This window comes from Meles meles, chromosome 9 (genome assembly GCF_922984935.1).
Source record: "Meles meles chromosome 9, mMelMel3.1 paternal haplotype, whole genome shotgun sequence".
NCBI classification, from domain to species: Eukaryota; Metazoa; Chordata; class Mammalia; order Carnivora; family Mustelidae; genus Meles; species Meles meles.
In genome coordinates, this window is record NC_060074.1 from 20988799 (window position 1) to 21003324 (window position 14526).

The following is a 14526-nucleotide window of genomic DNA, read 5'->3' on the forward strand; positions in this document are numbered from 1 at the left end:
AGGCAAAAAAAGAGAGACTATTTAAAACTTAGTAAATTGTTTGAATAGTGTATTAACACTTTATCTCTATTTAAGACAAATAAATGTTCAATGTCCTCTCTCTTCTGAAGTGAGTGCTGTGGCCCAGCAAGTCTTATGGAATTGTCTAATTGAAGATCCATCAACAGTTCTTCGACATTTTCTGGAAAAACTGACCATCAGCAATAGACAAGTAATTTCCTCTTTCTTTAGAGTATAGCCATGTAGCTATGTGTGTGAACACCGTTAAAAGCAAACAGGGCTTCACAGCACTATGCATAGAACATCAATTCTGACCCAGAGCAAATACGTGCTTTAGGTAATGATAATGATGAGCAGTACTACACTTTGCTGCTTTCCTTCAAATTGGTCCATTGACTGATGTCTCCATATGTGTCTGGTACAAGAGCAGTGAGGGCCCCAAGATACAGAGAGACTTTCAGTCTTTTAGTCAAAGATTAAGTTCAGTATAGTGTTTCTCAGTAATGGGTAAATTTCCTGAGTTTGATTGCTTGGTAGTCAGTGATGTAGGTAGGATTATTAGAATAGTTGAGACTGTCCACTAATCACAAAGATCTAATTTAGCAGACCACCTATAAGAAGATTATACCAAATAAAAGTAGATTTCTGAGCAATGGCAAAAAAGCACTGATGATTAAATAGTATTTGTTCATTTTTTGTGTTATGGTCCTATTTGTTGGAAGATTAAATTTAGTTTCTGAAAGGTAAGGTTAATTATACACATCTCTATTTATCCTCTCTCAACCTAGCTCTTTACCTCTTTGACTCAAAACCTAGGAAGCAGACCTGTGAAGTTCATTAAACCACATTTGTTTAATGGCTTCTCAAGATAGGTCTGCCTTACATTTCCATCACACCTGGAAATTATAGCAAATAGAGTTGAGTAAATGTATTGTTCTCCTATGATTTGTCCATGACCAATAGACAGAGTCTAAATTTTTATCTATAAAAAACTAACTACTGTTGAGTGATTTCATAGTTTAGCCCCTAAGAGAAGGTATTATAGTTGGTTTAAATGCCGTTTAACAAGTATCACATATACTACATTAAAATGCCAAACATGATGGAAACCAACAAGAGGGAAAAGTAAGAGCCTCCCCCGTTTTTTAAGAAGTTAATTTTATTTCCTATAGTACGGGCACTGAGTGAGATGTAGCAATTCTCTTCTTTCAGGATGAGTTAATGTACATGCTGCGCAAACTTCTCTTAAATATTGGAGACTTTCCTGCTCAGACGTCTCACATCCTCTTCAACTACTTGGTGAGTTTTCACCTCCAGCAAGTGTTCATTCCCAATTAGGAAGCAGCAACATGAAGGAAAAGGCCATAGGGAATTTTTGCCAATAAATTCCCATTAATGATGTGACTGAAGGCAGCTCATGGTCAGCTAAATTCACTGTTGTTCGTATAGGGAAGCCCCTCCTGACACACTACTTGGCATGTGGCGGGCAGTCAGCAAAGATCAGTGTCATCTCTGTCTTCCTTTGGCATTATACAACTTGCTTATGTTGGCTCTTAATTTTGGTTGTCTGTTGAGAAACCTTATATGTCATCCTAGTCATTTTTCCTTTTTCCTGTATCGCTTTTAAAATACACACACACAGAGGCAAATGTTGCCCTAGATGGAAAGTATTTGTGAGTGTATTTTTCCATAGCAACTATCTTTGCTTTAAACCATCCTGACAGCTCCTTCCTGAACCCTCCGGAATATTCCGGTTTCTATAGGATCTCTGCCTTACACCCTAAATGAATATGCAGGTTGGGGGATATTAGCTTGATGCCTCTTCTTTGAAACTGCACCTTAATCCAGACAGATGGCTGCGTGAATGTTTGTGTTGGAAGGACTTGTCTCTCTCCCTTACGACTGTCAGTCTCCTGGCAGGTAGGAAAAGAGAAGAGGTATCCACATGCGTCTGTAACAGAATGAAAGACTTAACACTACACCTCTTATGTGCAGAGAAAATGTGTAAAGCCTTTCTCTCATCTATGACTGATTTGGCTTTCTTCCTGAGTGCCCACCAGCTGGTTGACAAGGGAAAGAATATAAATAAGTGTCCAATCCAGTCTTAAGTTCAGACTGATAAGACCATATAAATAGTAACTTTGGATAGTGTTCAGTCTCTCTTGGCTAAAAATATTTAGTCTCTAGGAATTCTCCTCCCTTCCAAATTCTTTCATCTCTAAACATTATGTGGGGTTGGAGAGAAAAAAAGATCTTTGTTGTTGGAAGGTGGAGGGAGGACAGCAAAATACCCTCCAGACAGAGAACTTTGAGATGGAAAAATGAAGCAAGCCACTCCATACCATTCATACAGAACTGTATTCAGAATAGCTTACTGACAGGGAAGAGGGGGCAGGTACCAATCCAAGGGCTGGCCAGCTATTTTCTGCCAAGTCCAAGCCTTAATCCACAGCTTTTCTAGAGCAAGGGCATGGTGATGAGGAATAAGTGCGGTCTTCCAGCATTCTGGTCAGGGCCTGTCTTCACCTCCAAGGGACCTGGGACACGCGGCGACAAGGGAAGTCACTGCATGGACGTGAATGCGATGGAGGGCCAAGAGTAGAGTCAGTATTGCCAGCACTCCTACATTTGTTCAGCTCTCTGTCTCTTGTTCAATGTTTGCTCTAGCTGCTCCCCTTGTGAGCCCATGTTCTTTATCTGGCTGGTGGCTAGATGCCTGACTGGTGGAAGCCAAAGCCCACAGCTGCTGTGACTTCAGTCTACAGGCCCCAGTGGTACTTGCTGAGAGACAACCTCACCTCAGCTCCTGCTGGTGCTAAACACGCCTCTAGATTCTGGTTGCGTGTCCCCTATGGCTCCAGCTTAGGGAGATTCCTGGCTAGAGCATTAGGCTCAGTGACACCAGTCTGTGGCGATTCTATCCAGAAAGCTCTCTAGTCAAACTTTCCACTATTTCTTTGTCCTATGTACACAACACAAAGACCAAAGGTAGGTTATCAAAGCCATAGGTCAGGGTGTTCCTCAGGTTAAAAATGTGTCCTACCACGTTTGTGTAGCATTCCAGTTGGTATCAAAAGGCTCCCAGGTAAACTTCCATCAGAGACCCTAACAGAGACTGGAGGCAAAAGTCCCTTCATTGTGTCTGCCCATTTCCTCGGGTCCCTGGGTAGGGGAGAGGCTCACCTGGACCACTGCTCTCCCTTGTCCTTCAGCCTTGGGAAAAGAAAATGGACATTTCATTTCCTGTCTTCCATACTCTTCCCTGTCAACTCCAAATAAGCCTCAATGGCAGACATAGATCCTCCCATCTAGGGAACTGACAAGCTAATAGAGAAAAGATCTGGCAACACTTTGGCTTTGTTGTATAACCTTGTTTTACATGAATATAAATTCCTATTTTTCATTTCTCTCTAAACCCTAATCTTTCCCCAAATCCCAAGCATATGGATGCCTAGAGGAGGGTCCTTATAGTCAGAATGGTAAAGCAGTGAATGACAAAGTCCTTTTAAAACTATTACCCTTATCATGTATCTCTTTTTTCTAATGACTTAAGGATATGTGTAGTGGTCATGTTGGGACCAGTGACCCATCTCTTCTAATTTTGTCGGGGACTATTTATTTAACTGTGACCCAGTGACCTTCACCCTGGGGTTTGAGACCATCTCAGGGTATATGAAAACTTTTAAAGGGATTTGGCGCTTAGATAGTTTTAAGGGAATAAATCTCCAAATCCTCAACTTAAAAATATACAGTAACACTTTGTGAGCATGCCTGCCATCTCAAACTTCATTCCTCTTCTGTCCACAAGAAAGGCCCACCCTGACCAGCCCAGATATCACCAGATGCATTGAAGATGTGAAAGAAAAGGAATCTGATGTGCTGTATGAGTTTTAAGGAAGCCTCATTTCTGATGGATCAAGGCATTTTTTTTAATTTTATTTATTTATTTGACAGAGAGAAAGAGATCACAAGAAGACAGAGAGGCAGGCAGAGAGAGAGGGGGAAGCAGGTTCCCCACTGAGCAGAGAGCCCAATGCAGGGCTCAATCCCAGGATCCTGAGATCATGACCTGGGCTGAAGGCCAAGGCTTAACCCACTGAGCCACCCAGGCGCCCAGATCAAGGCACTTTAAACCCACAGGATGGGCAGTAGCTCCTTCAGAACATAGATCTTGTCCCTGTCCTTTAATAAAATCACCTTTTTGCACCCCCGCCAAAAAAACAAAAACAAAAAAAAACAAAAACACACACACAACACACACACACACCAAAAAACCACATAGGACTTACCACCTTTTCCAGTCTTTGATAGCGTTCTCCTAGAGGTGAGGTTTGGCCCTCATTAGGGTGGTTAGCCTTCAGAACCACCAAAGCAGTTTAGGTTAGTAACACCATAGGCTGATCCTTTCACCATAACTGGAAAGATTTCTAGGATTAAGAAGTTTTTCGAGATAAAATCGATAAAGCCATGAGGGGGGAAACTTTGATGTTATTTCTTTATGATTTTGTTGTGCACTGTTGAATAAGCTACTTAAAACTAATTTCATCAAAATTTGTTGAAATATGCATTCTGATTAGTCAATCCACCTTTTATTACAATGTAGAGAATATTTAATATATTCTATTAACAAAAAGAATTACCTTATGATGAGACTTTTTAATATGTATAAAAGGACACAGAGATTTTCAAGATTTTAGGAGACACAAAGAAAAATCTGTTAAGTTCACCAATTCAGCCAAGCACAGTGTTCACTGGTTCACTGGTTAGACATAATCCAATCTGCAAATACTGTTTCAGCAAACGTCACTTAGAGCTCAATTTGGGATGGCCTCAGTACCTGAACTACCAAGCAACTTGAAGCCTAGATAAACAATCTTCTGCTTTTGTCTTCAATCACCATTCCCATGATACCCAAAAACGTATGTCAACCTATTTTGGTTGGCTTTCCAGTTCTACCCTCTCTTGCTCATGGCCACTGAAAGTATTAGAGGAACCATTGAACAGAGAATATGAAGGAACAAAAGAATACTCGATTAAGGAAAAAAGAGCCAAGGAAATGAGAATGTTTGCTCAGCATTATCATGGCTTTGTGACCTCTTCCTGTTCTTCTAGGTGGGATTAATCATGTACTTCGTGCGGACCCCCTGCGAGTGGGGGATGGACGCCATTTCAGCCACCCTGACTTTCCTGTGGGAGGTGGTGGGTTATGTAGAGGGCCTATTCTTCAAGGATCTCAAGCAGACCATGAAGAAGGAGCAGTGCGAGGTAAAGCTGCTGGTGACTGCTTCCATGCCAGGTAACCCATTACTGCTGTCGGATGACATAACTTTTCTCTTTGTTTAAGTGTATAAATAATTCTTTTAAAGACCAGCCGCCTCTTTCATTCATGAGAAGGTTGTCAAGAGTCCTGACCCTGGTGTTGAGGGCTTCAAAGAATTTTTGTTTAATACAATCTGAAGAAGGACAATAGACCCTTTAAAAGTCAGCAGTTGCCAGATGAAAGGGGAGACATCAGAACCGAGGCACGTGAATCCGTCCTTGAAGAGCAGCCAGGGTTGAAGATGTATTTGAGTCTATCACACAAGGCCAGCTGAACAGGGAGTCTTTCTGAATGAATGTTTGGCACCGCAAGGGGAACAATACTGTTTGCATGGCATGGATCCCAGATCTTTGTAAACTCCATGAGAAACGGCTTTATGAAAAATTGGAAAAGGGACAAGCAGGAAGAAAGAAAGGAGAGCAACAAAAGAACATGAAGTGTGATGTAAACTTGAGCTAAGGGTCTTTTTCACTCCTGATAGCTTGCTTTTCCTTAAGATAGAAATTCTTCCAAGTCTTTATCCTGGTGCAGTGACTAAGAAAATATGAGATGATCCATGTATTAAAATAAAGAGAAAGACACAATTTTATAAAAATGAGAACACAGGTTATGGCAGTGTAGAGTTCTGCATTAAAATCACATTACTGCCATTTATAAATAGAGTTAGTATTAGCTAAAAAAAAAAAAAAGTATGCCATTTTTCAAGCTTTCCTTACTCACGGGTAAAACAAGGATGTGATTCATATGGCACAATCGTGAGTAATCAATGTGTTTAGGTAGATAAAATACTTGCTATCATATCTGACTCATAGCAAGCATCCCATAAATGGAAGTTGTGTATTTATATGTTCAACAGGTTATCCAACAAGGTGATCGGTTTTTATTATAGCAAAGAAGCTCATGCTGTCATTCGCAGACTTGAAAATAGCTCATTAAAAGTCAGTGTATGTTGTGACAGTCACAAAGACTTACAATGAATGAATGAAGTAGAATAAGTACTAACTCCTTAGCCAAGTAAAATACAGAAAATGTAAATTTAAATTGCATTCCAGGTGCTTGTCATGGTTTTGCTAATATCTCTGTTTATATTTTCTCAACCATCACTGCATGATCATCTCATTTAAAATACAGGGATATAGTACTTGTTGCCATGTTTAGGGTTTAAATTCTGACTCTTCTGCTAAATAAGTGTGTCTTTCAAAGGGCTGATATCCAAGATATCAGCACCCCCCCCCAAAAAATAATCACGTCAAAAAAGGGACAGAAGACATGAACAGACACTTCTCCAAAGAATACATACAAATGGCTAACAGACACATGAAAAAGTGTTCATCATCATTAGCCATCAGGGAGATTCAAATCAAAACCACATTGAGATACTACCTTATACCAGTTAGAATGGCCAAAATTAACAGGACAGGAAACAAGAAGTGTTGGAGAAGATGGGGAGAAAGGGGAACCCTCTTACACTGATGGTGTGAATGCAAGCTGGTACAGACACTTTGAAAAACAGTGTGAGATTCCTTTAAAAATTAAAAGTAGAGCTACCCTATGACCCTGCAATTGCACTACTGGGTATTTACCCCAGAGAGACAGATGTAGGGAAAATAAGGGCCATATGCACCCCAATGTTTATAGCAGCAATGGTCACAGTCACCAAACTGTGGAAAGAGCCAAGATGCCCTTCAACAGACGAATGGATAAAGAAGATATGGTCCATATATACAATGGAATATTACATCTCCATCAGAAACGGTGAATACCCAAATTTTTTATCAACATGGACGGGACTGGAGGAGATTATGCTGAGTGAAATAAGTCAAGCAAAAAGAATCAATTATCATATGATTTCACTTACTTGTGGAGCATAAGGAATAACATGGAGGACATTAGGAGAAGGAAAGGAAAAATGAACTGGGGGAAATCAGAGGGAGACATGAACCATGAGAGACTGTGGACTCTGAGAAATGATCTGAGGGTTTTGGAAGGGAAGGGGGTGGGGGGTTGGGAGGGCGTGGTGGTGGGTATTAAGGAGGGCACGTATTGCATGGAGCACTGGGTGTGGTGCATAAACAATGAATTTTGGAACACTGAAAAAATCAAATTAAATAAAAAAAATAAAATCTACCATATTTATAGCCAAAAAAAGAAAGAAAAAGAAAGAAGGAAAGAAAGAAAGAAGAAAAAAAGAGACGGTAATGAAAAACATCCAATAAATCTAAACAATACGTCCCAACAGCCATAGGCTTAGCCTCTGGACCAGTCTCAAAAGTGATGTTATTTGTTGCCTGCATTCACAGTGGAAGAAAATGTTAAATTTCAGTCAGAGGTTAGTCAAGACAAAAGTGGGCCCTGGGGGAAGAGCCCTGCTGTGAGAGGAACGGGAGTTTACTCTCAGTCACCAGTCTTCACATAACACCTTTCGTCACACCATGGACCCGATATTAAAATATACCCATCGTCTTGTTTAATCCTCAAAGAACACTACAGAGTAGGCATCATTGTTTTTGCTCCATACCTAAAGAAACAGTGATGGAAGTTACTCAGATGTTTTGTTTGAAAACCTGAGGCTTGTGTGGGGAACAGTTTCACGTCCCAGTCTGCCTACCTGCAGATGTTGTGTTCTTCAGACTCTGGGGAGGGGGAGGGAGAAGCCAATGTTATGGGAGGTGTTTTACGTATAGTTTCTAACAGTGACCTGCAGTGGCCAAATAAACTTAACTTCCATTCAAAAACTAAAAATAAATAAATAAATAAATTGCTTATAAGCTCTTACCTGTAAGAACTTGCAAGTCCGTTTCCTTTGTTTTCTCATTTGTAGAATAAGCACAATAATACCCATACCATCGAGTTGTTGTGAGATTTAAATATTATGCACATAAAATACATATAAAAGTATTGGGAACTCCATAAATGGTGGCTTTTGTTATTTAATTGGTAAATATATTTAAAACATCTATTTTAACTATAAAAGAGTGATATTAGTCCAATACGTAATTTACCTTAAGCAGTCACTAAGAGTAGCAGTAACAAAAAATATCAGCCCACTGAGAATATTTTAATATTTTGTGCCTTAAAGATAAATTTGACTAGAGTGGAGTTCAGCTTATGATTGTGTTTGCTTTCTGTAGGTACCAAAACCTTGGTAGTTCATGGACAGAATGAGTGTGATATCCCAACCCAGTTACCAGTCCATGAAGACACTCAGTTCGAAGCCCTGCTCAAGGTAAGAATGGCTTTTGACAGAAATGATTTTTTTTTTTTTTTGGCTTTGCAAACTCTGCCTTTTTTTTTAAATTTTTTTTCATTTTATTTATTTTTTCAGTGTAACATTATTCATTCTTTTTGCACAACACCCAGTGCTCCATGCAAAACGTGCCCTCCCCATTACCCACCACCTGTTCCCCCAACCTCCCACCCCTGACCCTTCAAAACCCTCAGGTTGCCCCAACCTCCCACCCCTGACCCTTCAAAACCCTCAGGTTGTTTTTCAGAGTCCATAGTCTCTTATGGTTCGCCTCCCCTCCCCAATGTCCATAGCCCGCTCCCCCTCTCCCAATCCCACCTCCTCCCAGCAACCCCCAGTTTATTTGTGAGATTAAGAGTCATTTATGGTTTGTCTCCTTCCCAATCCCATCTTGTTTCATTTATTCTTCTCCTATCCCCCTAACCCCCCATGTTGCTTCTCCATGTCCTCATATCAGGGAGATCATATGATAGTTGTCTTTCTCCGATTGACTTATTTCACTAAGCATGATACGCTCTAGTTCCATCCACGTCGTCGCAAATGGCATGATTTCATTTCTTTTGATGGCTGCATAGTATTCCATTGTGTATATATACCACATCTTCTTTATCCATTCATCTGTTGATGGACATCTAGGTTCTTTCCATAGTCTGGCTATTGTAGACATTGCTGCTATAAACATTCGGGTACACGTGCCCCTTCGGATCTGACAGAAATGATTTTTAATGCACAATGTCTGTGGTCATTAGAATTAAGTGATAGTTTCCTATTTTCAAATGAATATGTACATGACTTACCACTTGTGGAATCTGCTCCACTACCGTGTACTTCCCTGGTTTACTTCCATGATCTTCCCCACACCTATCGACATTGCAGCTCTGCATTAAGGTGGGTAAATACATCCAGCTCCTCCTTCAACTGAAGCAGAACTTGATGCTCTCATGTGTACTGTCTCCCCTGGGAATGCTGCCGATTCCTGCTTCAGAGCTCCCTGGCATCACTTGGGGGTAGTTCTGCAGGGCCCCTGGGGTGGCACACTGAAGGAGCTAGGGCAGGATCTGGGAGCTCCTGATCCTGCCAGGGACCCTTTCTCTGGCACTTAGTTGCACAGTGTACAGTCTGACTTCCACATACACAAATGAGCGAAGAAGCAGAACAATATACCTTAGAATAAATTAGGTGAGTCCAGAAATGGTTATGGCAGTTGTGCCCTTCAGCCGAAAGACAATCCATAGTTACACACACCCGGAAGGCTTTTAAGGTAAAGTAGTAAGTAAAGTATTACAGCGATTCCCCATCTATCTGGATTCCAAACTTTTAGTAAGCTGATTTCCTAGAACACAGCTCCAAGCCCAGACAGAAGCAGGAAAAGCCTCTGAAAAATTCAGTGGTACCAAACATGTATATCTTATTTCAGTACAAAATGCCTCCTTCAAGCCTTACCCAGACATCTCCAGAGAATTTCTAAGGCCCAGCGCAGCAAACTTCAACAACTACTCCATTCTCCTACTCGCACTGAATGCTACAGTGACAGGAAGGCAAACAGAGTTAAGTCCCAACCCTGATTCTACCTTAACCATTGTGCCCTAAATCGAACAGGACCTCTCCAGGCTCAGATTCTTTTTCACCAGTACTGGGGTACTAGTGCAGGGTATCCAAGTTACCAACATGGAGGGCATCGAGCTCAGAATACAGTCTACAATAATGGCCCAATGTGTTGTAGCTTGTGTTATGTTTAATGGCGTTACCAAACGTGCTTTCTTCCTGGCGTTGAGACCCGTAGATGCCACTGTGTCTCCACAGCTCACTCTTCAGTCTGAATTTATAATTGCACATCTTTTAGCACTTGGAGAGCAGATGGTTTATATTACACCACCAGTCCCTATTATGTCATTCTTCGGGCAACTGTGTATCCAAATCCAATGTGTATCCACATATATATACATGTAAAAAGTATGCAATATCTATAATCCTTATAAGCCGTTACTTTGTTTTCATGGTATTTGTATCTTCCAGCATACTACCTGCCACATGGTATGTTTCTCCATAAACATTTGTTTATACTTGTTCTAGGAATGTCTGGAGTTTTTTAATATCCCAGAATCTCAGTCAACCCATTATTTTCTCATGGATAAACGATGGAATCTTATCCACTACAATAAGGTGAGACTGGGCAGTGATGCTCTCCTGTTGAGTTGTGTCGGAAACTTGTCGTGCTTTTCCTGAATGTTGCTCTCACTCAGGGAGGCGTCGTTGTTCAGAGGTTAGGAGTACGGCCACTTCTGTGACACCACCTTATGTCAGTGTAGCTTTGGACTGGCCACTGCAGCTTTGTGCCCTTCATTTTCCTTGTCTGTAAAATGAAGAGGATGTAATAGTATCTGCCATAGGTTGCAATAATTAAAGGTGATAAGGCAAGTTAAGCATTCATTATTATTACCTCCTGATGAAAAATTAAGTTGCCCATATAATAAGTATGTGCGTCTGCTTGGAATTTTTATGTCCTTGTTCCTTTTTTTATTATGTTGCGTGTGACCATGGTGACCTGACCTAATGACCAAAGGGCACCTCAAGACCATCATTTTATATCTTCCTCCAGAATGTCCTTTATTAAATTGCCCTTGGCTCCTCTGCTCCTGATGTAGCACCCTAGTGTTTGGAAAGGATGCTAAGCCTAGGTGGTTTGATGATTTTCCGAGGTGGGGATTTCTCTTCCCTAGGATTTTATAGAATTGGAGAGCATAAATGATAAAACCTTAAGAAAATACATAACTTCGTTTGACCTTTGGGTAAAGAGGAAATGAGAGTCAAACGTTTAATCATCTGAACTCTTTTTTGTCTCTTTGTGTAATCTTGCCACAGACATATGTTCGGGATATTTATCCTTTCCGGAGATCGGTATCCCCACAGCTGAACCTTGTGCATATGCATCCAGAGAAAGGACAGGAGCTCATTCAGAAGCAGGTGCTGCCCTCCTCTATTTTACTATATGGTTTTATCAAGTCATTGGGATAGATGATCAGTGAATGTGTTGCCAATCCTGAGATTCTGATTCAATCCTCTCCAGAGAGAATGGATGGGTAGACCCTCGATCAATAGTTCCCAAAAATCATGTGTTAGTTTTCATAATTTGGATCATAATGTAAAAGTATCAAGGAACACTCGCTTGGATGAATGCTATGACAAATCATTGGGTATAAACACCAGAAATCTTTGAATTTATTTACCTACTGGTTTCCAAGTTTTCTTTTCACATTTTTGTAACCCAGGATTGGAAGTACACAAATGTAGCTCTTAGAAAGTTGCCACAGAGGTTTACACTTGTTGGGGAAAATAAAACCAAAGGGATCAATGTACAACGCCTGGGAAAAGTACTGAGCTAAGCTGCAGAGACTTGGACACAGTCTTAGCTCTGCCATCAATTGGTCACCTATCTCAGGCATGTTACTAACTTCCCTTAAAACAGGAGGAGACATAATCAAGCAGTTGTACTTAAATATATGATTGAAGAACAAAATAAGGAAATTCACTATTTTGTATGAAAAATATAACAATAGTCCACAATTCCAATAATGATACAATTTTATAATAGTCTATGTGCTACATTCATTTCCTTTTTTTTTTCATTTTTAAAGATTTTATTTATTACAGAGAGCGAGAGAGCACGCACACACTTGCACATGCCCAAGTAGGAAGGATAGGCTAAGGGGGGAGGAAGGAAATATCAAGCAGACTCCACACCAAGTACACCCAACAGGGGGCTTCATCCCAGGAACCTGAGATCATGACCTGGGCCAAAACCAAGACCTTAATTGACTGAGCCACCCAGGAACCCCCACATTAATTTATTTTTAATAAAATGTCTAAACAAGAATTTCAGGATAATTTATCATTTCTGTTTCTCTACACATATCAAGGTTAATTTGACATCAAACTATTCAAAATAACTTCATGAAATGAATGAGAATGGCAAAGAATTAGACCACTTAAATAATTAAAAATATGGTTAGCATAAACTACCTGAATTGCAGTTGAAAGAAGCAAGTATTACAAACTGTGAGGTGTTGGGTCTTAAGTATACATAACTGTATTAATTTCTAAACTAATTACCCCCAAGTTATCTCAACCCCTGATTTTGGCAGCAAAAGAATTAAAACCATAATCAACATAGCACTTCATTAGTGTGTTTTTTTTTTGTTTGTTTAAGAATATGTTTTTAAATTGCATAAAATGGAGCTCTTGTTCTACATACACTCCAAGTTGGAATTTTAAGATTTCTTTCTGAGTTCTGCAGGGAAACTGTAGTATTCAAGCCTGTGGTTCTGGCCCTGGAGTTTCCTCAGCAGCTTTGGACTGCCCATGCTCTCCCCCACGCACCCATCATCAGTAGAAAAGGAGCAAAGAGAAGGGACCAAGAGAATCCTGTCCATGCTATCTAGGTCCCATCAGCTTTTGTCCCAAGACAGGGTCTGCCTGGATCCCATTCCAGTCCTTTTTTAAGAGAAAAACCCGGACCAGCTTAAGGCATCAGTGGAAATGGTAGAGGCACTTGGAATTTACTGACTGGCTCCTGCTGGAAAAAAATCTTCTACAGTGTGACATCCAGACAAATGGGCTCTATTTAATATGGAAGGATTCCTGACAATGCTTGCATTGTGCTCCGGCAGCCGGCAAACCCCTGAGAAACACTTCCTTCTGTGGAACAGGCGGGTACAGGAAGTAAGAGTCAATCAAGCATTGTTTGCTCTTTCGATGGGGTAAAGAAGAAAAACATTTCTCCCTCAATTCAGCACCGCCCCCCCCTTGATTTTTTAATCAGCCGCATTTGCCATGAAAGATTTGACTTCAGTGTCTTCACTCCTTTTAATTTCAGGGTTGCTAATTCTCCATTTCCTCTGCTCCTGCTTTTGTTTGCTGCTAGGTGTTCACTCGGAAGCTGGAGGAGGTCGGGCGGGTTTTGTTTCTCATCTCACTGACTCAGAAGATCCCCACAGCCCACAAACAGTCCCATGTCTCCATGCTCCAGGAAGACCTCCTCCGACTGCCCTCATTCCCCCGAAGTGCTATTGACGCTGAATTTTCACTCTTCAGTGATCCACAAGGTATCGAGAAAAAAAAAAAAAAGGCATTTCTTTTCTTGGGCTTCCCATGCCTTTGTTTGGTCCTCAGCTGGAGAGTATCATTACCAGCCGAAGGTTCTCTAAGCCCGTGCTTCTCAGCCCTGAGGTATCAGAATCACCTGGAGAATTTGATAAACAAAGATTGCTGGGTCCACCCTCCCCAGTTTCTGATTTAGTAGCTCTGAAATGAAGCCCAGGAACTCGAATTTTAGCCAGTTCCCAGGTGATGTCGATGATGCTATTCCAGGGATCAAACTGAGACCACTGTTCTTAACTAATCATAAGTAGGGATTTTTGTGGGGGTTTTTGGTTTTTTAAATTTAAATTCAATTAATTCATATATAAGGTATTGGTTTCAGAGGTAGAGGTCAGTGATTCATCAGTTTTATATAATACTGTGCTCATTACATCATGTGCCCTCCTTAATGTCTATCACTCAGTTACTCCATCTCCCAACTCCTCTCCCCTCCAGCAACCCTCAGGTTTTTTCCTATGATTAAGAGTCATAGGACTCTGATTAAGACAGGTTTTTCTCCCTGTCTGGTTTTGTCTTGTTTTATTACCCCCCTCCTGTATAATCCTCTGTCTTGTTTCTTAAATTCCACATATCAGTGAGATCATACGATAATTGTCTTTCTCTGACTGACTTATTAGGTTAGCATAATACCCTCTAGTTCCATCCACCATGTCATTGCAAATGGCAAGATTTCATTTTTTGATGGTTGAATAGTATTCCATTGTGTGTGTATAGATATATATACCACATCTTCTTTCCATAAGCAGTTGAAGGCAGTAGTATGATATTGTTAGGATAGGTAGTAGTAGGTATTGTTACTTGA

General features: G+C 40.6%; 1 protein-coding gene across 4 annotated transcripts in view; it reads left to right on the forward strand.

Annotated features, from left to right (window-relative positions):
- The window catches only part of UNC80 (unc-80 homolog, NALCN channel complex subunit), a 227977-nt gene that overhangs the window by 158435 nt on the left and 55016 nt on the right, over window positions 1-14526 (forward strand). For all 4 annotated transcript variants that reach the window (XM_046019112.1, XM_046019110.1, XM_046019111.1 and 1 more), the window contains 7 exons: window positions 111-211; window positions 1213-1299; window positions 5113-5296; window positions 8452-8546; window positions 10641-10730; window positions 11430-11531; window positions 13489-13669. In XM_046019112.1, coding sequence (XP_045875068.1) covers window positions 111-211; window positions 1213-1299; window positions 5113-5296; window positions 8452-8546; window positions 10641-10730; window positions 11430-11531; window positions 13489-13669 — 840 coding nt within the window. The remainder of the gene's footprint in view (window positions 1-110; window positions 212-1212; window positions 1300-5112; window positions 5297-8451; window positions 8547-10640; window positions 10731-11429; window positions 11532-13488; window positions 13670-14526) is intronic.